The 24418-nt window shown below is 40.2% G+C and overlaps 1 protein-coding gene across 2 annotated transcripts in view; it reads right to left on the reverse strand.

The window, feature by feature from the left end:
* Positions 1–685: 685 nt before the first annotated feature.
* ABCB1 (ATP binding cassette subfamily B member 1) overlaps positions 686–24418 on the reverse strand; it is a 91003-nt gene continuing 67270 nt past the window's right edge. For both annotated transcript variants that reach the window (XM_010587292.3, XM_064289948.1), the window contains 9 exons: positions 23724–23807; positions 21318–21521; positions 17831–17931; positions 15971–16111; positions 12903–13059; positions 12239–12436; positions 5030–5236; positions 1836–1982; positions 686–1279 (listed from right to left, as the gene is read on the reverse strand). In XM_010587292.3, coding sequence (XP_010585594.1) covers positions 1073–1279; positions 1836–1982; positions 5030–5236; positions 12239–12436; positions 12903–13059; positions 15971–16111; positions 17831–17931; positions 21318–21521; positions 23724–23807 — 1446 coding nt within the window. In that variant the 3' untranslated portion in view covers positions 686–1072. The remainder of the gene's footprint in view (positions 1280–1835; positions 1983–5029; positions 5237–12238; positions 12437–12902; positions 13060–15970; positions 16112–17830; positions 17932–21317; positions 21522–23723; positions 23808–24418) is intronic.

Genomic DNA, 24418 nt, shown 5'->3' on the forward strand with positions numbered 1-24418 from the left:
GCACATTTTAAACATCTGAAAACCAGAAGCAACGACTTTGGAAAACGACTAATTACTGGAAAAAAGTAATTCATTATAAAAACAGAAAAAGAATAACTTTTTTAAAAAGAGCAAGAATAATAAAGTCCTTTCAGAGCCCTTTATAAGAGCAATGCAAAGCATTCAGTGTACATCAGAGTAATATCAAAAAACCAAACCAAACCCAGTGTTGTCGAGTCGATTCTGACTCATAGCGACCCCAGAGAACAGAGTAGAACTGCCCCATAGAGTTTCCAAGAAGCGCCTGGTGGATTCAAACTGCCGACCCTTTGGTTGGCAACCGTAGCACTTAACCACTACACCACCAGGGTTTCCCAGAGTAATACACAGCTTCACAATTGTGCATCCCCTAAGTCTCCACTCCCACCCCTAAATCTTGTATTGATTTGTGATCAGTTGGAGAGTCATCATATGTGGAAATGCACAAAATCAGCAGGATGAAGTACAAGAATGAGGCCAGGTGGTTCTATAGGACCGGAAGTGAAAAGGAGTAAGAATTATTTTGTTTAACCATTCCTGTTATTCAAACTGTTTAACATTAATGGATGTTTTTAAAGACTCTCCCTCCCCCTTTTTTAAAGCATAAATGATCTGCAGTATTCCAACTGGGAGATGATATATTCACAAGCATTTTGGACAAGATGACTCCAGTCATATAAAAGTTTTATTACAGGCACTTGCATGAGAAGATTTCAGTACTTTTTGCTACTTCTAATCCTTTAGCAAGGTAGTCACAGTCCAAATGAGAAAATATAAACAAAATCACACTTTATTTTTTTATAATCTAGTTTGAATTATTTTATAAATTCTAAAATGCAATTAAACCCCTATTTGATGATGTTTCTCTTTCTGTTCCTTTAACTATGAAGTCTCTGAAGACTCAGAACTTGGTGGAATGACCTTCAGTTGTAGCAGGAAATGTTGAACAGGTGACTATATAATTTTCCCAATAAGTGCTTGCTTCTTAATTTTGATTAAATGCCATATTTAAACGCAAATATTAGAAAATATTAACATTTCACGTGGTCACAGTTCACAGATGCTTTGTTCCAGTCTGAACATTGACCATTGAAAAATAAATGCCTTTCTGCGCCAGCAGCTGTTGGTGCGTGCCATGCTCCTTGATTTTGCCATTCTTAAACACCACAATTAAGTCTGCATTCTGGATGGTGGAGAGGCGGTGAGCGATCACAATGCAGGTGCGGCCTTCTCTGGCTTTGTCCAGGGCTTCCTGGACAACCTGTTCCGTAATCACATAAATTAATTCTGGTGCAAAGAGCCTTCTCCCTTTAATCCCTCCTCCATAACAAGCCAAAAAGCAGCAAATTCAGGAAGCCTGTACAAAGGCTTTTAAGGTGGGGAACAACTAAGAATGGGTGACAACCTCTCTTCCTTTTTAGAAGCTCAGTTTCTCTTTCAGACATCTCAATGCTCAGCCTTTTCTTGAACTGAGAACAACTGCTAATATTTACCTTACGCACAGACAGATTTTCAGATTGTCTTGCCCTTCCCTCTTTTTCATATGGTTCCTGAGCTGACACTGCCAGTAGAAATAGGAAATATGCCTCTCCTGAATCCAGAGTCTTAGACCAATGCAAAGTCATCCAGGGCTGTTTTTTGGAGCTTAAGTGCTATACAACTAATTTGTTTTCTGCCAGCTTAGTTTTCTTGGATGATAGCTACAAAAAGCTGTTTCAGTGTAAATTCCACCGAAATCTGACAAGAGTAACAACTTATCTGGCATACATTTAACCCTTTTAGTGACAAAGTATAAATGAGCCCAATTTAATCCTTACCTTTTCACTTTCTGTATCCAGAGCTGATGTAGCTTCATCCAAAAGCAAAATATGAGGCTGTCTAACAAGGGCACGAGCTATGGCAATTCGCTGTTTCTGGCCACCAGAGAGCTGAGTTCCTTTGTCTCCTACTCTGGTGTTGTATTTCTGTAAATAAGGTTTTGTTATTATTAAAAGTATAACTGATGACAAAGTTCTTATGGAAGATAGGATAAACAACTTCCACAAAAAAAGTATAGGCTCAGAAGCTAAAAATGGGTTCACAGAGAGTTATACAACAATAAAAAATATTGAAATGGCATGTTTTCTCCTTGAAAATAGATACTTGGTCTTAAAAGTATGTGTTTTAGTGTAAACAAGCCAACATTTACATGAAGAAGAATATTTCTGCAATATTAGTCTCTTTAGGTTATCTGGTTTCACGTTTGGGTCAAAGATTGATAGCAGAAAGGGAGTTTGATCTGAAGAAGTTACACATAAAATAATTGAAGATCGTTTTATTTACAACCAGCAGGTGGCACTCTCTGCATCGTTTAAAAGAAAGGGAAGCACTCATTCTTGGAATGCAGCCAGCCTTTGGGTGTCTGTTTTTATAAAACTATCTCCAGTGCTTAAACAAGTTTAATGAATGCTAAATAATTCTATCATAATATCTAACTCTGAAAGTTGGATTTTTTTTTTTGCTTTTAGATTCTTCCTAAATTCCTCATACATTGTTTCCCATAGCAGGTAACTGTCAATAAATATGCAATAAGAAAACAGGGACAGGCGTTAAAGGGTTTATGTACAGAAGAGCATAAGTTTGATGTGACAGCAGGTGTAAACATAGAAAACAATACTATCTTCTTCTTTTCAGTACTTGCCAGGCTGAAATTTTAGCAAAATTGTGGGCTCTGATTCTCAACACCCAGAGACTGACTTTGAAATTCATGTTCTTTATAGGGCTGCCTATTTTCATTTGCTAAATCTGGAAACCTTAGTTCTATGGCACTCAGATGGAGGTCTTTACCTGAAGGTGGAGTGAGGAGACCCCAGGCAAATCTGGCTGTACCCCAGAGCTGCAGCTGCCTCAGAAGGTAGGAGCACCAATGCATGTCTCGTGGGAATGTAGGGGTTACTGGGCTGTACTAATATAGACTTCCTGTTGAGGCAGGTAAAGACAGGGGTATAGCCTTGTAGGAAGGAGGTTACCACACCAGCCTTCTGAGGAGTTAGGTAAATTCTGATATTAATCACTCAGGAGAAATGGATCCTGAGGCAGGAAACAGGGCTTAGGAGGTTTCTCCTCCTCTCTCTTGGTCTAGACACTGAGAAAAAGAGTCATGGTTTCTATAGGCTCATATATGGAGCCCAGAAAAAAAAGGGGGTGGGGGGGATGTGGAGGAGAAATGCTACATGGCAAGATGTATTTAATAAGCTAGATTAAGTTGCTCTGTGTTGGTCTTTTGTTGCCCCTTCCTAAACCAGTTGCCATCATGTTGATTCCAACTCATGGCAACCCCAAGTGTGTCCAAGGAGAACTGTGCTCTACAGGGTTTCAGTGGCTGGTATTTTTGGAAGTAGATGACCAGGCCTTTCTTCTGAGGTGTCCCTGGGTAACCTCAAACCTCCAACCTTTTGTTAGACTCCTATCTATAAAGGTTTGCACCACCCAGGGATTTCACCCCTTAGTTTAAACCAAAACTAAACCAAGCCCATTGCCATCCAGTCGAGTCCGACTCATAGGCCAGAGTATCCAAGGCTGTAAATCTTTACGGAAGCAGACTGCCACATCTTTCTCCTTCGGAGTGGCTGGTGGGTTCAAATCTCTGACCTTTTGGTTAGCAGGTAAGTGCTTAACCACTGTGCCAGCAGAGCTTCTTCCCCTTAGCCTAGCGGTTCTCAAACATTACCTGAGGGCTCTTAAAACAGATTGCTGGGCTCCACCTCCAAAGTTTCTGACTCAGATCTGGAGATGTGCTGATCCACAGCCATACTTTGAGAACTAAACCCATTGATTCCAACTCAATAGTGTAATTACTGTTCTCCTTATTATTATTATTATTATTATTTTTTTATTAGTAAAGGGGGTGGGAGCTTTGTGTTTTAAATGTTCCAGCCTCCATGCGGGTCAGTTATCTCAACTACCTACAGCTGGGCTGAAGTGTTCAAGGGGCGCGGAAAACAATGCCTCCTCCCTGAGGCCTGTAATTTGGTGGCAACAGTTACCCAAACAAGACCCTAACGAAAAGATTACTCTTAGGAAGACTTAGGACTAGTGTTGTCAGCCTTCCCCAAGAGGATCTTGCCTCCCCTCCCATTTGAAACTACTGAGCTTTATTTTTTAGGGGACAGGGGCATTTCCTTACAATAAGAAAACATAATCAGGGATAATGGAAGAAGGTAGATTAGACAGCTGAAGATGCATTTTAAAACAAAACAAACAAACAACAAAAAAAAAACGGACCTAAAGGAGCCTAAGAGAGGGTGGGAGGTTCTCAGTTATCCACCTTCCTAGGAGCATTTAGAGGACATCTGAAGGAACACAGACCAACCAGCCCCAGGTTAAGTTTTCAGCAATCAATTCAGAAGGCAGGGCTTGGAGCCCACGAAATGTGCAATTACATCTGTGATTACATGACACCGTGGTCACTTTAGTGGCTCAGCCCTATTTAGAAAGCCTTCTTTCTGGCCTGGGTCCAGATGCCTGGCCTGGCCTGGCTTCACTGTAAGGTTTGAGGCTCCGGGGAGAGCTGCAAGGAGGCAGGATGAAGGTCAGGAGAGAAACAGGTTAAGATGGTCACGCCTGCTTTCTGAAAAGACCAGAAGCAGCTCTTCTGCAGGCGGAGACTGACACTGCACTTATGCTTGGAAGGAAGGGCCTCCTAGACATGCGTAGTTTTCCCAAGGTCTGAAGGGAGATGGAGCTTAAGGTTTAGAAGTTTGGGACCTGGAGAATTGTTCCAGGTCTCCTACTCCTAGAAAGTTCCTCTCCCCTAAACCAGAATTGATCTAACACTTCCATCCCCTTTCTCACAGGGAGAGTCGGGCAATAAGGTAAACATGACAGGACATGTAGTTGGATGTTTGTACACAGGTGGGAGCGTGTTTGGATTTTTTCTCTCCACCTTTGGGAAGCCAGCCCTTTAAAACTCAAACTATAGGCCAGTGAGATGCCACCTGCTTCTGGAGCTCCTTATTTGGGAGAGACTTACTTCAGGCAGCGTCTCGATGAAGGGGTGTATATTGGCCTCCTTGGCTGCCTGCACAATCTCCTCCTGCGACACGGTCCGGCTATTGTCTCCGTAGGCGATGTTCTCACCAATGCTGCAGTCAAACAGGATGGGCTCCTGGGACACAATCCCCAGGTGGGCTCGGAGCCACTGGACATTCAGATGCTTTATTTCTTGGCCATCAATTAGCTGAAAACACAAGTTTACAGATCAGCTTCTGGGCCAGGACACTAAGGACTTAGCAAAATTAATAGCATTCTTTCATATCTTAAAATTGTCAAGTTATGGTTAATATTGAGGAGAAATTTGTTTTTTGTTTTTTAGTTTGATTTGTCAAGGTTAATTGAACAAGGTCATACTTGTAGGCTGTGAGGAACTGTCATGTTTCTTATGTTTTAACCCTGGTTTCTGATACATGCATGTGGTAGGTAGAATAATGCCACCCTTCTCCCCCCAAAGCTATCCGTGTGCAAATCCCTGGAACCTGTGCAAGACGGAATTAGGTTACAGACAGAATTCAGGATGCTAATAAGCTGATCTTAAAATAAGACATTATCCTGGTTTTTCTGGGTGGGTCCAATGTAATCACAGAGTTCTTAACTGTGGAAGAAGGAGGTAAGAGAGTGAGTGTCTCCCAGGAAAGAACAGACTGCTGTTTTTTGAAGATGGAGGAAGGGGCCATGAGCCAAGAAATGTGGGCAGCTTCTAGAAGCTAGAAAATATAAGGAAAACAGATTCTCTCCTGGAACCTCCAGAAAGGAACACAGCCCTGATGGCATTTTGCTCTTAGCCCAGTGAGATCCATTTTGGACTTCTGATCTGTAGAATTGTAAGATAATAATCTGTGCTGTTTTAAGCCACTAAGCTTGTGGTAGATTGCCACAGCAGCAATAGGAAAGTAGTACAGTGCTTCTGCTGGGATGTATCCTGGCATCCTCATTCTTATGTCTCAATATTTCACCAGAAAAGTGGCCAGAATTGGAGTGGAAATAAATAATAGCTATAATCACATAACAGATGGAAAGTTCAGGTTTCTGATCTGACTTATTTGAGTAGGTAGATCAGGCTTTGAGCAATCACATGGAATAAAAGTGAATGTGGGCGAGTGGTTGCTGTATCTCTAACTAGCTGTTGATCTTGGGAAAGTGAATTTCTCTAAGACTTAGTTTCCTTCTGTGTAAGAGGAGTGATAATGAGCCCTGAGCTCACAGAGTTGAGGATTAAATGATGTATCCCACTTAGAGCAATGCCAGGCACAGAGTAAGTACTCAAGGACTGTCAGCGATTTGTAGCTGTGAGTGTGATGTACTTAGAACTACCTAAATAAATGAACATATGGGTGGATGGATGAAAGCACGGATGGACATCTAGAATTCTGGGCCAAAAGAGTAGGAAAAAGAGGCTGCCCTTTCTCTAGTAATCCAGTTCTGTAAACTATCCTGCAGAAGCTTGGGGAGTGCCCTACAGCCTTGCTCTTAAAAATCCTTACTGTCTAATGCTGGTATGTCTACCCAATAGATCTGCTCTGTAACGGAACTCTGGCATTCAAGTGAGAGAGCTGCTCATCACCTCTGAAGAAGCCAGTGACTCAGCATCACTTGGGTTATGTGCTTTTCAAGCTGTTTTTCCAGTAGCGGTGGTAAGTGTGTATAGAGCCATATATACTCCTTATAGCCTGTGTGCTGGGCCAGGTGCCTTGGAGACAAGTGGCCAGTTGCAGGGTACATCTGTGCTGCAACCATAGAGCTTCTGTTTGTGAAGTTGACAGATACAGGAATGGAAAGCACAGCCATCACCTTGTTAGTACCAAGCTCAGTTGCCATGGAGATTATTCTGCAAACTATGCTCCAGGCTGCCTTATAGTGCTAACAAGTGAAAGCGGAGGGTGGAGAAGGTGGTAACAATCATACAAGGATGTGGCTAAACAGATGATCTTGTTAGACACTGTACTTGAGAAATGGAAATCTGAGGAAAGAAGTTGTTGCTTTTATTTGTCCAGGTGTATACCCCCAGGAGGAAAAGAGACACTGCCTAACTAATATAATCTGACTTAGCCTAGCAAGTTTTAATGAGTTTCCCCATCAGCGTGAATGTGATAACATTTTGGGGCCTTCTCATCACCACATGATACACTGGAATTGCAAACTAAATAAAAGCTGTGTTAGTAGAAGAACCTTTATTCAGCAAAAACATACAGTAAGTCCCTGGGTTATGAATGTCTGACTTATGGACAATTTGTACTTGCCGTTTAATGTTATGTACATTTGCCCTCAGTTTGAAACCACTGAACCAACCCCTACTCGGCAGCAAATTCTTCATCACAATCATCTTCACTTGTGGCATGTGTACCTTTTAAATCATTGAAAAGGCTCGAACACTAAAGAAAGGCTAAATAAGAGCTGTATGCATGTGTTCCTACTTACCTACACATTCAACTTAAAGACACACTTAGGAATGGATCTCGTTTGTAATCCAGATACTGCCTGTACTTAGAAGCCCAAAATGTAAAACATTGGAAAAACAGAGGTTATTTAGCTGAAGCAGGGGTGATGGTCTGGGGGAAGAACAAGGAACCCTGGGGTTTAGCAAAAACTACTCAAAAGCCACTGGCCTAAATAAAAACCTAAGCGGGAAAGTAAATACACTGGTAAGGAATGAGACCATATTAAAATGACTATTGTAGATTGTTAAGTTTACTGGTTGCCTTCATAGCACAAATGACCAAAAGTTAAATATGTAATATTCTATGTGTATTTATTCTGAAATAATAATAGATTAAAAAATTGACCACTGACTATTAGATTAAAAAATTGAGCACTGACTATTTTTTTTTTATGATAGGCATGTTTCAAGCAGTCTCTCGTTTAACCTTCACAGCAACTCTTGTGAGGTGGAAGGTATTTTAATTCCCATTTTATAGATAAGAAAATTAGCTAAATTATGTAACTTGCACACGGTCACAGAGTAACTGGGGGAGCCAGAATTGAATCTAAACATTATGGGTTGAGTTTTGGTAACACAAGTGTCTCATATTGATATGTATCTTCTGTCCTCCCTCAAAAGAGTAATGCCCCCATCCTGGCCCAGGCACCCACTGGGTTATATCCACACAACAGACAACAGGCTTCTTCTAACTGTGTCCTAAAGGGGAAAGAGGACTCTGACAGTAGTGTATGGGGTGGACCAAAGAGGGGAGAAAGGGAAGATCAGGGAAAGGCTCAAACCCGGAATTAACAGTAAAGCTAAAGGTGCTTAAGCTTCAAGGCTCTCTTTTGTATGTAAATTATGGGAGTAGAGCAGTGTTCTTTGTGGGGAGGGCAGCCAGGCTGCAGTCAGGACACTCTTCCACATAAGCATTTATGGTTAATTGCCTATAGAATGTGCAGAGGAAAGGAATGGGAATCTAAGTTTCCAGTACTTTGTTGTGATTTTTCATTCTGTGTATTAACTTTGTATCTAATTTTGTATTCTTTTCACTAAAAACCCAGTGCCGTAGAGTCGATTCCGACTCCTAGCAACCCTATAGGACAGAGTAGAACTGCCCCATAGAGTTGCCAAGGAGCGCCTGGCAGATTCGAACTGCTGACCTTTTGGTTAGCAGCCGTAGCACTTAACCACTTTAACTAAAAAAAAACTAGGGGCCCTAAAATTGTATAGCTTTCAGACCCCACAAAACTTGGATCCTCCCCTCTTCATAATTCTGCAGCTTGATTTTTTTTTTTTTTTAAGACTCCACAATTTAACTCAGACCTCTTCAAACTTATCAGCTCAGCTGTTTTCGAACTATGGTTGGCATTAAGAATCACCTGGGGAAATCATAAAAGGCCAGGTCCTAACATACTTGAGTCAGAATGGCTGTGTTCTTATTAGCCCTTTAGGCCATTCTGCTGCACACCAAAGTTTGAGAACCACTGCTCCAGGTCAGTGCTTCTCAAAATACGATTCAAGGCCTTCCACTGGTTCTGAGGATCTTAGTAAACTCAGGATGGTGGTCCTCAGAGTCAAGTCCTTTCTTCACTTCTTATGATCAAATGATGTTCAAATCCAAATAATAAGAACTAATTACTAGCAACTAACTGTGATTTATCAAGGGTTTTTTTTTTTTTTTTTACTAATTGATACATTTAAAAATCGGTACATTAAGAAATGGAAACAGAATTTTTTGGAATTTATTGAGGCTACTTCTGCTAAGAAGTCAGCCTGCTGTACACCACTTGGCAATTATTTCAAAGCTCCAGGGCAAATGCACAGGAGTATATAATGGGTATTCCTGCAAGAGATGGAGACTTTGTTATCAGTGCATTATCAGGGTCGTCTTGAGATGGCTATCTTCTTATGCACTCAGCATTCATTTCCGTATTCTTCTGTGTCTCTGCCCTTCCGTACATCAAGGGGCTAGGAAGCTTAAAATATTTCCCAGACTCTCTTGGTTCTGGGAGTAATTTAGTGAGATGTGCTATGTAAAATCCAGGAGGCAAAGGCCAATTCTCCCCAGGAAGCAGTGCTGGCTAACAGGTACCCTCTGGCAGATGGAACTTTTTGCAGTAGCAAGACTCAGGTCTTTTCTCTTCAGGTTTGGAACAGCTATGACATTGGCATAATTTTCTGCAGCTTCCTGGCCATAGGATCGCAGCAGCAGCGCTGTGATCTTAAAGTCCAGGAGCAGCCCCCTTTACTTCTGTTCTTCCAGCCCTTCCAATGATTTTGTAGGCACCTAATCCCTAGTATTAAATACTTAAAAAAATACTTAGCTACTCAAAATACTGAGAGTGGTTTGTTTCCTACGCTGAACCATAACCAATATTGTCCATGTTTTAAATTATGCTCCTTGTGTTTACCTATCTATAGCATAATCCATCTTTACCTTTATTTTTTGCTTGTGTGCTGCTCACCATAGCTGTTTACAGTTTTAACGCTTTGCTGTCACAAAGTGTTTTCCCCCACTGGAAAGTGATTTGAATGCAGTAGAAGGGTCATGAGGTTTTGTTTTTAGTTTTGTTTTGTCTTTCCTGAATATGACAGAAGTTTGAGAACTACAACTCTATTTCCCTATTTCAGTCAAACTGACCTATTCGCTGTATTGTGAACTAATCACTGAACAGCTGCAGCTCATGATCATTCTCTTGCATGGAACGCCTTCTTAATTGCTCATCACTTATGCAAATGCTACTTATCCTTTGAGAATCAGCTCTAGGCCCACCCCACCCCCCTTCTTTAATCTAACTCCTGGAGGTCTCTAAAATCCTACAGGACCTTTCCACCATATGACTCGTTGGGTAATGAACAGTGCTGGATATAATAGAGCAATGTGTATATGCCTCATCTCCTCAGTTATGCAGACACCACCCCAATGCGTCAATGTAGCTCAGCGTTTATGTGGCTGTTGAGAACCATGCTCAGTGTCTTAGAACTAACATATCCTCCTCTAGTTGCTTCATTTGTCAGTGAGGTCTTCATTTAGAGTCCTTTGTTCAAATTTTAACCCCAAAATTGAAGCATAAAAGCAGAATTCACAGAAAATACAGAAAAGGTAGTTAAAAATAAGGAACAAGATTTGTATAGCTATTGAAGGATAGGCTGAGCAAAGGCATAACTGTCTTTGAATACAATAAAAGATATTTATGAGATATTAATGAGATAATTAAAAAGAGCCCTGGACTACCATTTGGAAATTTTACTTCTACTTTAGTCATTAATGCAGCTATGGCCCCTGTGGAGCCAGGATGCACCATATAGATTGTACTAAAAGCAGGCATTCATTCTGACAGGTCAGTGGCCCAGGCATACTCAACCTGTTGCTGTCGAGTTGGTTCTAACTCATAGTGACCCTACAGGACAGAGAAGAACTGACCCATAGGGTTTCCAAGGATGTAATCTTTATGGAAACCAACTGCCACATCTTAAATCTATAGAGTGGCTGGTGGGTTCAAACTGCTGACCTCTAGGTTAGCAGCTGAAAACTTAACCACTGTGCCACCAGGACTTCTTCCATGCCATATCATTCGTTAAATATTTTGAATCTCACCCGAGTACAGCCAGTAACTAAGTGCTTACCTAATGAAAATGTCTTGCTCCAAATTCTGTTCCTTTCTAGTTTGATTCTTTTCTTGTTTTCTATTATAGTTGTTTAAAAATTTCACTACTCCATTCAGTACTATCTCGCCTGACCAAACCAAAACCAAATCTGTTGCCATTGAGCCAATTCTGATTCATAGAGACCCTATAGGACAGAGTAGAACTACCCCATAGAGTTTCCAAGGAGCGCCTGATGGATTCAAACTGGCAACCTTTTGGTTGGCAGCCATAGCACCTAACCACTACAGCACCAGGGTTTCCTCTCAGGCATTCAATAAAGGTTTGCTGAATGTTTAATGAATGAATCTGACCTTCACTCACCCTTTTTGTTCAGGAAACAAAAGGGAATTCCTCCAATTTCTTTTTCCATCTCCCAAATTTGTTGATCTCACTTTTTTTCCTTAGAAGGTATTTGAATGCCCTCTATACGTCAGTGCTCAATGGTTTTATCTCATCCACAGTCATAGAAATGCTCAAGACTCCACCTCCTAAAAATTTTCCCTGGCTTCTGCTTCTCCACTCAAGCTACTGTTCTTATCTGCTTTTCTTTCATCTTCAATCTTCTTGACAGTCTAAACTCACTTAAATCTCTATTTTACCTCCTAACCATACTTCACCCAGGCTAAACTGTTTTCTACTAACCACTTCACCGAGAATAATTTAAAACGTTGCAAATAGCCAATTAATTCCCAAATCTTGTCTTTTCAGTCTTCATCTTACCCTCTCTCTCCATAGCATTTGTACTTGCTGGCTACCTTTTCCTTCTTGAAACACTCCCCATTGCTTCCATCTTAACTGTCTCTCCTAGTGCCCCTCCTATCTTCCTGGCTACTTCACTTTTTGGCTGACTCTTCACATGTAAGCTGAAACCTAACCAAGGCAAGGGAGGTGGTGGTAAAGAAGGCTGCTCACGGAGCAAAGTTGAGGAGCACTGTGAAAAGAGGGGCTGGGGCAGATGGCACAGCTTGGAGAATGTATCTAGGATATCAGACTTTTTCTAAGGGAGGTCATTGTTAAAATGTTTGAAAAATCATGGCTTATAGTCAAGAGCTAAGTACATCCAGGCATTTAGATGGACTAAAACCTGAAATGACCTGATTGTGAATGTGTACTCACCACTTTTCCGGCCAAGGGGTCGTAGAACCGTTCAATGAGCTGGACCACTGTGCTCTTCCCACAGCCACTGCTGCCTACCAGAGCCAGCGTCTGGCCCTTCTTCACCTTGAGGCTCAGCCCCTGAAGCACCGGGATGTCTGATCGAGTGGGATAGTTGAACACGACTTCATTAAATGTCACATTTCCTTCCAGTGTATCCTAGAATCAGAGCAACATTAAAGTTGATTGCTTCAATACTGAAAACATGTTGCACAGCCATCCTACTCTACCACCACGTGTCAGAAGGTAGTGACTTTGTGTTAAGCTGTTTGGGTAGCATTTCAAGCTGCTGGAATTTAATAAATAAGGTCTAAGAGAGTCAATGCTTTTATAGCATACATTGTTATTATGCAAACGTGATAACACATATCTGTTCCCCAAGAATAAAGTAACCTACATATTATAAAATCTGATTAAGTGCATTTGGTTATAAAGTGAGCAGTATAACTATCTCACTGTAACTTTGTTATACAAAAGGACTAGATGTTAACATATATTGTTGGCATTTATTAAAATGAATCCATGAGCAGAAGTTTTATCATCAGCAAATAGAACTATTTTTATTAAGTTTCCTTTTATAATACTTTCATTCAGGAATTGGGAGAAGATTATACATTGAACTCACTGGCTTCAGGCCTTCTGTGCTATAGCTGTCAATTACAGGGATTTTTTCAATGATCATGATGATGTGGGCTGCTGACACTTTGGCTTTGGCATAGTCAGGAGCGAAGGAACTGACTTGCCCGACTGCCATGGCACCAAAGACGATAGCTGAAAACACCCTGCAAAAAAACAAAGGCAAGACAAGTGCATAGAGTTATGACTGCAATATACAAAAGTTGACACTTGTACAATCAGAATGCTGCCTCAAATAATTATAAAACAGAAGTTAAAAACAACACTTTTTCATTTAAGTTCATATCAACATAATAGACTGATCACAAAATTGCCCCATATTTTCACCGCTCTGGCTGTATCCCTGCCTCCTTGCAATGTGACTTTCCAGCTCTCCTCCATTTAAGGAGAGTTTATTTTCTCCCTCTGAATCTGGGCTGGCCTTAGGACTTGTTTTGACCAACAGGATGTGCTGGAAGTAAATGCTGCCAGCTCCAAGCTTAGGCCTTAGAGGGCCCAGCATGGTTTGTTCTCTCTCTCAGAACTCTGCGGCTACCACGATAACAAGCCCAGGTAGGTCTGCTGGAGGATGAGACACACACAGAGAAGAGCTGAGTGAGTCCTATCCAGCTAGCCTGTAGTTCACTGCAGACACATGAGTGAGCCCAGCTGGGACCAGCTATGCCTGGCCTAGCTCAGCGTTTAACAGCCCAGCTGACCCATGGACTTGCGGGCAAAAATAAATGTCAATCATTGTATGCCGCTGAAGTTAAGTGGTTGGTTGTCGTGCAGTAAACCCAGTGCCGTCGAGTCGATTCAGTATTACTGTGTAAATAGATAATGGATACAGGCAGTGATGCTGGAATTACATCAGGTTCTTTAAAAAACTGTGAGCTGTGGGAAAGGAGAGTATCTTAGAGATGCAGATATCCATCCTGCTGCCCTCAAGATGCATTATCGTTTGTAATCTCTGACATGGGACTCATTGCAGCTTAAAGTTGGAAAGGTCTTTACAGGTGACCAAGTCCAACACTCTCTCAATGTTTGTGCCTGGACACTTCCTCTAAGCTGGCTTTCATCCTCTGTTTTAGGAAGTAGCAAGTTCCTTGATTATTTCAATTGTTTAAAAGTTCTTTTTCCTACTGAAGAAAAATCTACTTCCTTTTACACAACACTGTAAGTCCTGGAATACTGTTGAAAAGGTCCTTTGCTTTTTTGATAACTCTTTTCACTCTTAATATTCTGTTGCCCTTCTCTGGGCATATTTATCACTGTGCCTTTTTAATTATTTGGCCTGGAACCCAAATAATACTTGGAAGCCCTCTCAGAATACCAGAGTCCATCACTGCCTTTCCTCTGGACTCTGTGCCTGTGTTAATTCAGCACAGGATGTCACCAGTTTTTTGTTTTGTTTTTAAATAACTCTAAATAAATCACACCAATGATTTATCCTGGGCTTGTTATCATTTAATCCTGTGGGGTCTTTTTCAAATGGGTTTGTTATGGATTCAGTTGTGTTCCCCCAAAATATGTCCTGGAATCCTAACCCTTATACCTGTGGATGTAATCCTGTGTGGGAATGGGGGTCTCTTTGTTTTGCTAATAAGGCCAGAGCAATGTAGGGTGCGTCCTAAACCTAACTTCTCAGTTATAAAAAGAGCAGATTAGACACAGAAGCAAGCACAAATAGGGGGAGACAGATGCTATATGAACATCACCAAGGAACTAAGGGCTACAGAAGCTGAAAAGTACAAGGATCTTCCCTCAGAGCTGATGCCCTGAATTTGGACTTTTAAATTTCCGTTCTTTAAAGCCACCCACTTGTGGTATTCCCGTTATAGCAGTACTAGGAAATTAAGACAGGGCTGCTCTACAGACAGGTCTCCCCTTTATTTTTCCAAACTTTTTATGCCTGAGTGTCAGCAACATTCATCAATTCAAATGCTTACCTTGGAAAAAAGCAATGTATCAAATAATTATCTATTCCAGGACCCAATACCAGTGATGCCTGGTTTTGATCTTTGTAAAAGTTAGGCATAATCATAAATAGCATTTGCATGTCATTTGTCACACCTAGATGCTGAGTGGAAATGTTAAATCTGTTGGGGTCATCCTGGGCAAACTATGATACATGCACAAGTTGATTTTTAAAATAGAACAGAAATATTATACTAATACATTATATGGCTAGGGTTATGTGACTTACATTTACTAAATGTAGAACTGTGGTTTGTACTCTATTGTTACTAATTATGCTAGAGTCGCTATGAATCAGAATCGACTCAATGACAACAGGTTTGGTTTTGGTTTTATAAAAGGGCAGAATCTTGCCCATCACCCAGTGGCGTCACTACAGGGGTGCAGGACTGGGTGGGTGGGTGACACCATGAGTTACCACACTGAGTGACGGAGTTACCACACTGGATAACACCAACCCTAATGAAGCCAATGCCATCACCAAATCCAGAAGCTCAGAAAGATTATACGCACTTTTCACTACCAAACTGCATATCTGGGTACTTCATAAGTATAATTAAATCCAGGCCTGTTTTCTCCTGACCAAAGTACAATTTCTTGCTTCACAGCAATGTAGCAGAAAAATCCCAACCCAGCTTTTCTTTCGTTAATTCTGAATTTCTCCAGTTCTTACCTTGCAACTGTTCTTCTTTTATCAAGGGAATTTATCCTGGAATATCCCAAGGCTTTCCCTGTACTTTAGCTGCCCCCACTCAGAAAGCCCTTTAAAAGGAGCCAGTCAGATCAGATCCTTGCTTAGAGTTAGACTCCTTCCCAAATGCCAGTGACTTCTGGAAGCCTCTAAATCACCACCCAGTCACAGGTTTGGAAAGGTCTGATATGTGTGAGTCAGAACTGGGGAGAGAGGAAGTCACTAACCCCCAGAATGAAACAGAGGTGCTTCAGCAGTAACACGGTGAGACCCAGAGGCAAAATGCCACTTTCTGAATCACCAGAATCTACTAATGAGATTTCACAGTGGGGCTTTATATCCAGGCATTAGGCATATTTATCTCAGCTTTATTTCCAGAGTTTAATCATAAATATCAACCCAATACTTACAAAAGAACATCTTGAAAGGTCATGAAACCATGTGCCACCAAATAGGCACCAAACCGGAAACAGGCAGCATAGGAAAAATACATTATTGCCTGGGTGATGGAAAATGTGATGCCAAAGATCTGTGCTTTCCTCAAAGAGTTTCTGAAAAGAAGACATTTTTAAACTTACTCAACTTTTATTTCTTAGTTGGGCACATAGATGTAGCAGACAAAAACAGGTTTAGTTTCCAAAGAACTAAGTTTGGATTCTCTCTTTACCGCTTACCATTTGTGCAAATTTAGGAAACTGCCCAATCTCTGAGCCCGTGTATGTTTACTGTGGAATTAACCACGCCTCAAAGGGTTGATGTAAAGATGAAGTGAGCCAATGAACACAAAGAACTTGTTAGGATATTAATAAATGAAAGTTCCTATCCTTTCTCACTTCGGACATAAAACATGCACTGTACGGTAAACATCCATCAACACATATGCCAAACTTCCACAAGCTGCAGGGACTAAACTCGGCATTGGTGACACAAAGAGAAATAAGGCATGTTCTTGCCTTTGAGGTCCTGGGGGCCGAGTTGGATAAATATTTTTGTAATGGAGGTACTTTATGAATAATGTGTTACAGGAAGAAAGAAGGAAGCATTTAACACTTTCAGGGACTTAAAGAAGGCTTGACAAACACGTTGACATTCTTAGAATTTCTAAGCCAGATGGAACTCAGTGCTATGTTGCTGTTGTCGTTAGGTGCCACTGAGTTCATTCTGACTCATAGAGACCCCATGGTACAGAGTAGAACTGCCCCACAGGGCTTTCTAGATTGTAATCTTTGTGGGAGCAGACTTCCAGGTCTTTCTCCTGTGGAGCCGCTGGATGGGTTTGAACTGTCAACCTCTCGGTTATCAGCCAAGTGCTTAACTGTTGTGCCACCACGGCTCCTTCAGTGCTGTGTAGGTGTGGTTAAGAACAGACTGGCAAGGAGGCAGCACTCAGGACTCCCTACTGCTGTATCAGCTAGATCAGCTTTGCTTTTATCTGTTTCATATACTGGGATTTCAAATGAAAATTCTTTAGAACAAGGGGCTCTACTATTACCAAAGGTCCCTGCCTGAATGGTTGGCAGTTTGAATCCACCCAGAGGAGCTTCAGAAGGCCTGGCAATCTACTTGTGAAAGATCACAGCCATTGAAAGAAAAGATGACAGCCTACGGAGCACATGTCTACTCTGATACACGTAGGGTTGCCATGAGTCAGAAATGACTTGAAGACAACTTTTTTTTCACTATTACCAAAAAAAAAAAAACAAAGTCTGGCAACCCATTGATAAGGTCCAGTCCCCTCCTTTTACTGTAGAAGAAACAGACTCAAGAGAGATGGGGCTTGCCCATGTTCACATCACTTATTAGAGGCCCCACTGGGATGAGTTCACTGAAGGAAGAACTGAAGGTTTCCATTGGAAAAAGGTAAAAAGAAGGAAAGTCATTCCCAGGAACAACCACCACATCAGTGTCCCAGACACCTCGAATTTCACATTACATAAAGAATCCATTCCAGACTAAAGCCATCCCCTTTCTTGTGTTTCCTATTTCATTAAATGGGGCCATTATCCAAAGTTAATATTAATCATTCTCAATATCCTCTCTTCCTCCTTTTCCCATCAGTAAACCACTCTTACAGTCTACCCCAGAGATGTCCCTGCTTAGTTCTGGGTCTTGTCATTTCTCTCTTGGATAATTACAAGGGCTTCCCAATTGGGTTCTTTCTAGTAGTTTCTCCACTTGTTCCCTGCCTTCTGGCCAAAGTAGTCTTCCTGGAAAAATCTGATGATTGAAAAACTCACCCACTTCCCACCTGCCTCTCCAGTGATTATTACCTGTATGGTACTTGTAAACTTTGTCCATACATATATTCAAACTTTTCCTCCCGAGTCAGAGAAACAACAGTTCGGAAGTTTTCTATTGCTTCAGTAGCGATCTGTAACAGAGATCACCTGGTCACCAAGAGGCACAAGGGCAAACAGTAGTAATTAGTTTGAATCCCATAAAATAAATTTCTAAAATTACTTTTATTATTATGTATTATTTATTTGCCATTACCTATGAGCTTCTCCTACCTGGACAAAAGATACTAAGTAATTTATCAAATTGAGTGTTAGACCTAGAAGGAAGATCAGCTAATTCAAAATCCTCTTTGCAGCAAGAGAAGGTTTAAACAGATGAAGGCATTTGCCTAAAGCCTAAGTCGCAAAATTACACTGAGAACTCAGTGCTTTACATGTATTGCAGGACTCTTTCACCTACCATGGTCATATTTTAAGTTTATAGTTATTTTACATATATATATTGATAGGTTTTTTAAAAAATAGCATTTTATTGTGTTTTAGGTGAAAGTTTACATAGCAAATTAGGCTCCCATTTAACAATTTTTATACAGATTCTTCCCTGACATTGGTTACATTTTTCACAATGTGTCAGCATTTTCATATTTCCATTCTGTTTGTTCTGTTTCTATTAATCTAGCTTCCCTGCCCCTACTTACTTTCTCATCTTTGCTTTAGGGTAAATGTTGACCATTTGGTCTCATATAGTTGATGTTGAAAGGAGTACAGTACTCACAGAGGATGTTTTTTATTTTATAAGCCAATCTATTATTTGGTTGAAAGGTGATCTACGGGAGTGGCTTCAATTCCAGGTTCAGAAGGTATTTTAGGGTGATAATCTCGGGGGTTCCTCTAGTCTCTGTTAGTCCAGTAAGTCTGGGCTTTTTTAGGAATTTGAGTTTTATTCTACATTTTTCTCTCACTCTATCCTGGACCTTCTATTGTATCCCTGGTCAGAATGGTTGGCAGTGGTAGCTGAGCACCATTTACTTCTGGTGTCAGGCTAGATGAGGCCATGGTTCATGTAGATTTTACATATTTTTTAAAATGTGATGTTTGTATTTTTTCTGATTAAAATTTTCATTCATGATGACTGAAGAATATTGAGAGAATACGGAAAAGATTAAAAAGATAATAAAACTTATATATTGGTATATTTTACATATTAGTTTTCATATATTTTTTCTAAGCATAGACATATTTAACAAAATTGGGATCAAAGTCTATTTTTGGTTTTATATCATTATTTTTTTACCTTAAAAAATATCAAGAGCATTTTTCAAAATTAAGTATACATTAATAAGGAGATGCTTAATGGCCAACTTAATATTCTAGCCACTTAAGCATTCCTCTATTATTTAATGAAGTTTTCAATTCTCTCCTTATTAAAAATAATAATGTGGAAGACATCCTTGCACATAAATTTTGTCTGTATTGAATTATTTTCTTAGGAGAAGCTCTTAAAAGAGAAATTACTAAGTCAAAGAGAGTAACGCACTTTTTAAGGGACATGATAAACATTACAGTTTGTCTTCCAGAAAGGTTCTATCATTCAATTATATTTTAATGGAATGTAACTTCCATCAAGGCTATATGATTGGGACATATCTTAAATAAACAAAGAAGAAAGAAAGAAACATCAAGTGCTGAGAGATGACATGAATTAATTAAGGTGTCAGGGAAGGCCTCTTGGAAGAAGTAATGAGTCTGAGCTGGCCATGGGAAGATCAGAGTGAACCATCTTAGAGTAGCCTAGAAGCTGAAAGAAGGCCGGTGAGGCCAGACAGGGTGGGCATGGGAGAGAAATGGTACACGATAAGGGTATAGAGGTCATCAGGGACTGGAACACACTTGTTTTACAAGCCAAAGCAAAAGATTAGGTTTTATTCCAAGTGTGAATCAGAAGCCACTGGAGGGTATTAAGTAGAGAGTGTCATGATTTGATTTATGCTTTTAAAAGATCAGTCTGGCTTCTGTGTAAAGAACGTAGAGTGTAAGTGGAGAAGCATGGAAGGAGTGGAAGCAGGGAAACCAGTTAGGAGACTTGCTGCCGGGTAACTTTGGTCAAGTTACTTGTCCTCTCTGAACCTGGGATTTTATTTTCTATCCAGCAGGAATAACTCAATAGGGTTGTCGAGAGCATTAAATGAATTAATGTATATAGACCTCTAAGGATACCTGGTATATAATAAATAGTAACTTGAGGATGATGATCAGATGGGGTTGATTTTTAATTCTGTATAGACTGGTTAGTGCAGTTTCTCTACCCACCTTACCCTCTCAGAGCATTTATCACATCCCTGAACTTGATTCAGAAAATCTGCCATATTCACACATACCATTTCCATCTGCACCCTTCCTTTGCCCTCTTTGCAGAACTCCAAGGGTCTTAAGTCTGGCATACAAATTCAAAGGCGCTAACCTGAGGCTTGTAATGAACCAGACTAGAATCAATCATCTTCTTCCTATAAAACAGCCTCCTTCCTATAAAAAGATGCTTTTTTGGGACATTCATAAAACCTCATTCAATAATGACACTATTGAGTAGTAATGCTTTTTCTTTTTTGATATTTGGTCCTAGATTTTTCCACCTTCTTCTCAGGTAAGAGCCAAAACGATAGCAAAACAACAAACAAACAAGAACAAAGTACAGCATTAAATGAAGTTATTGGTCACAGGATGTATTCCCTGGCAGGGGCCAATGCTACCTGGGCCAGACCACAAGCAGACCCCTGTGGGTCAGTGCCACCCTGCTGAACCTCCAGGACCGGGCCTCTGAGCACCTGAAGGGAAGCTTCATGTGAGGTTTGTCCCCCACAGAAAATGGTTGGGAAGCCAAAGGATTTTCTTGAAGGAATCTCAGAGGAAATAGGATAAAGAGTCTAAGGGGATAGTAGGGAGGTACCTTCATCATCATTCCTATTGGTAAGGTACCTGGCCCAGAGTCAAAGTACCTCAGACACCTGGGCCTACTGAGAGCCAAAGCCACTCTGATCTGCCTGGATTCCTGCCCTAACTCTTGGGAACCTTGAAATGTCCATGGATAGATGTATCCCTATCTTCAACATAATGCCCAGTTTTGGGGGTTAGTCCTGCTCTGACCTCTCATTTTTGCAATGATATGGATTTGTGATATCAAATTATATTCTGTTGCCGGCAGACCTCTTTTATTTTTAACAGACAGAGACACAACTTTAAAGTCCAACTGCCTGAGTTTCAATCCTGGAAGAAAGGAAGGAGAGAGGAGAGTGTGAAGACAATGTTCTGAAACTAAAAAACCTATTAAAATGAAATTAGTTGTCCGTCTGTGAGCCTGAGTATTGGTTTTGTTTTGCCCATTTTCTTCAGTTTCCTAATCTGCTAAACAAGCATCAAATAAGACTGCTTTGAGGGATGGTTATCAGAGCATGATAAGTACTAGTGAGTAACAAAATTTTAGTCTACTTAAGTAAGTAATCATATTTTAGTTTAATTAACTCACCTTCCCAGCACCTTCTAGTTTTTTCTTATCTTTCAGTGCGTGTCCAGACAACATTTTCATTTCAATAACTCCTGCTATTGCAAGGATGGGCACAATTGCTAAGAGTAAAAGTGTTAATTGCCAGCCATAGATTAAGGATATAATAATGCCTGTCCCAAGATTTGCTATATTCTGGGTAATTACAGCAAGCCTGGAACCTATAGCCTGCAAAACAAAAATACATGAGAGTGAAACTTTTATATTATCCTTAAAATCCGTGTTTATATTTCCTAAGGAGTATAACAATTCAGTTTCATAAAAATCTATTAAATATCTTCTCAGTTATGAAATAAAAAGTGAAAGTTTACTTGAAAGAAATTTATTGGGTTTCTAAAATAATGATTTCCATAACGTCAGAATAAATACTGAAAACAGAAGATCAATAATCTAGAGTTCAATTACTTATTTCTATCTCTTCTGATTTTCTAATACTAAGTAAAACATCATTAATGAAAGTGTGATCACTAAAGCAAGCTCTGCAAATTAGCAAGACAAAAGAGTCAGACAATTATATTATACTGGGAGTAGTAGAAATTTCCAGTGCTAGATACATATCTACTTATGCTGTTGTTGTTAGCTGTCACATAGTTGGCTCTGACTCATGGCAACCTTATGTACCACAGGATGAAACACTGCCTGGTCCTGTGCCGTCTTCATGATCATTGGTATGTTTGAGCCCATCATTGTGGCTATTGTGTCAATCCATCCCATTGAGAGTTTCCCTCATTTTCGCTGACACTCTACTTTACCAAACATGTCTTTGTCTATCGATTAGTCTTTCCTAATGCGTGTCCAAAGTAAGCAAGCCACAGTCTCACCATTCTCACTACTAAGGAGCATTCTGGTTGTATTTCTTCTAAGATTGATTTGTTCATTCTTCTGGCAGCCCATGGTATATTCAATATTCTTCACCAACACCACAGTTTGAATGCATCAATTCACCTTCGTTTTTCATTGTCTAGCTTTTGCATGTACATGAGGTGATTGAAAAGACTATAGCTTGGGTCAGGCACACCTTAGTCATCAAAATGACATCTTTGTTTTTTAAAACTTTAAAGATATCTTTTGCCACAGATTCAACCAATGCAATACGTCATTTGATTTCTCAACTACTACTTCTATGAATATTGATTGTTGACCCAAGTAGAAAGAACTTGACAATTTCAACTTTTTTTCCATTTATCATGATGTTATTTATCAGTCCAGTTGTGAGGATTTTCATCTTCTTCGCATTCAGGCGTAATCCGTACTGAAGGCTGACGTCTTTGACCTTCATCAGTAAATTCTTCAAGTAGTCTTCATTTTCAGCAATCAAGGTTGTGTCATCCACCTGTTGTGGGTTGTTAATGGCTCTTCCTCCAATCGTGATGCCACATTCTTCTTCCTGTAGTACAGGTTCAAAGATTATCTGTCCAATATACAGAACGAGTAATTAAGGTGAAAGGATGCAACTCTGCAGCATACATTTTCCAGTATTAAACCACACAGTATCCTCTTGTTCTGCTGAAAGGAACAGCCCTTGATTCATATACTGTAGCATGTCCAATTTTCTGCTGATTAACTGAGCATTAAAACAGACTGATCCTACACAGTATGCTGATAAATACTTCCTTTTCTAAATAATAATTCTTCTATGCGTTTTGTTAATGGTACAAATAACACAGCAAATACCAAAAGAGAGCTTGTAAGTTATATATACACTAAAAAGTATATTATGCTTATATAGTTAACATTTTGGCCATATTCCACATGATACCATGTTGTTGTTAGGTGCCGTCAAGTTGGTTCTGACTCATAGCAACCCTATGTACAACAGAATGAAACACTGCCTGGTACTGTGCCATCCTCAAAATCATCATTACGCTTGAGCCCACTGTTGCAGCCACTGGGTCAATCCATCTCATTGAGGGCCTTCCTCTCTTTTGTTGAACCTCTACTTTACCAGGCATGATATCTTTCTCCAGGGATTAATTCCTCCCGATAACATGTTCAAAGTACATGAGACATAGTCTTGCCATCCTTGCTTATAAGAAGTATTCTGGCTGTACTTCTTCTGAGAAAGATTTGTTGGTTCTTTTGGCAATCCATGGTATATTCATTGTTCTTCGCCAACACTGTAATCAAAGGTGTCAATTCTTCTTCAGTCTTCCTTATTCATTTTCAGCTTTCAAATGCATAGGAGATGACTGAAAACACCATGGCTTGGGTCAGGTGCACCTTAGTCTTCAAGGTGACATAATATGTAGGTTAAATGCTATTTACTGTTTTCTTAAAAATGATGAGGACTAACACCTGTAATGAGAAAATCAGTTTTACACTGAGGTCCAAGGTAGCCAATTAGACCACCAACAGAAAGCTCACACACACCCCTTTAACTTGAGCGGCGTCATTGGCGAGCCTGGTGGTCAGTGCTCCTGTGGTATTTTTAGGGTCATCAAACCAGCTGACATCCTGTGGGACAGAAAATTATTTTCATTATCTTAAAACCATATTTATGAAACTCTTACTTCCATGAGGGAAGTGACAGGGTAACTTCTATCACTATATCCCTTATATTTTTTAGTACTCAGGATTTGACATAGATGAGGGCCTCAAAAGATTTTTGAAAAACACATAAATAGATAAATTCACTTGTCAAAAATTTTCTGAATGCCTTCTTGGTTTCAAGCATTTTTCAAAGTGTTAAATCTACACAACAGTGAACAAAAGTCAAGGTTGCTGCTTTCAAGAAGCTTAGTTTCTAGCAATGAGAAGCAGAGGAACAAATAAGTAGATAGTATGTCATGTAATGAATGATATGAAGAAAAAGAGAACAGAGTAAGAAGGGGGAAAAATTAAGAGATGGTGCTATTTTGTAGATTGGGAAGGGGACAGAAAGGCCCTCTCTAAGGTGACCTTTGAACAAAGACCCAAATGAAGGGAGGGATAATGACAATATATGAAAAAAGAAGAAACAGCAAGTGCAAAGGCCCTGAGGCCAAAGGCATCCTTGATCTGTTCATGCACTAACAAGAAAGCCTGAAGGACTACCACTAGTCTAAAAAGCACAACATTATGGATGG

The sequence above is a fragment of the Loxodonta africana genome, chromosome 8, assembly GCF_030014295.1.
Source record: "Loxodonta africana isolate mLoxAfr1 chromosome 8, mLoxAfr1.hap2, whole genome shotgun sequence".
Taxonomy (NCBI): domain Eukaryota; kingdom Metazoa; phylum Chordata; class Mammalia; order Proboscidea; family Elephantidae; genus Loxodonta; species Loxodonta africana.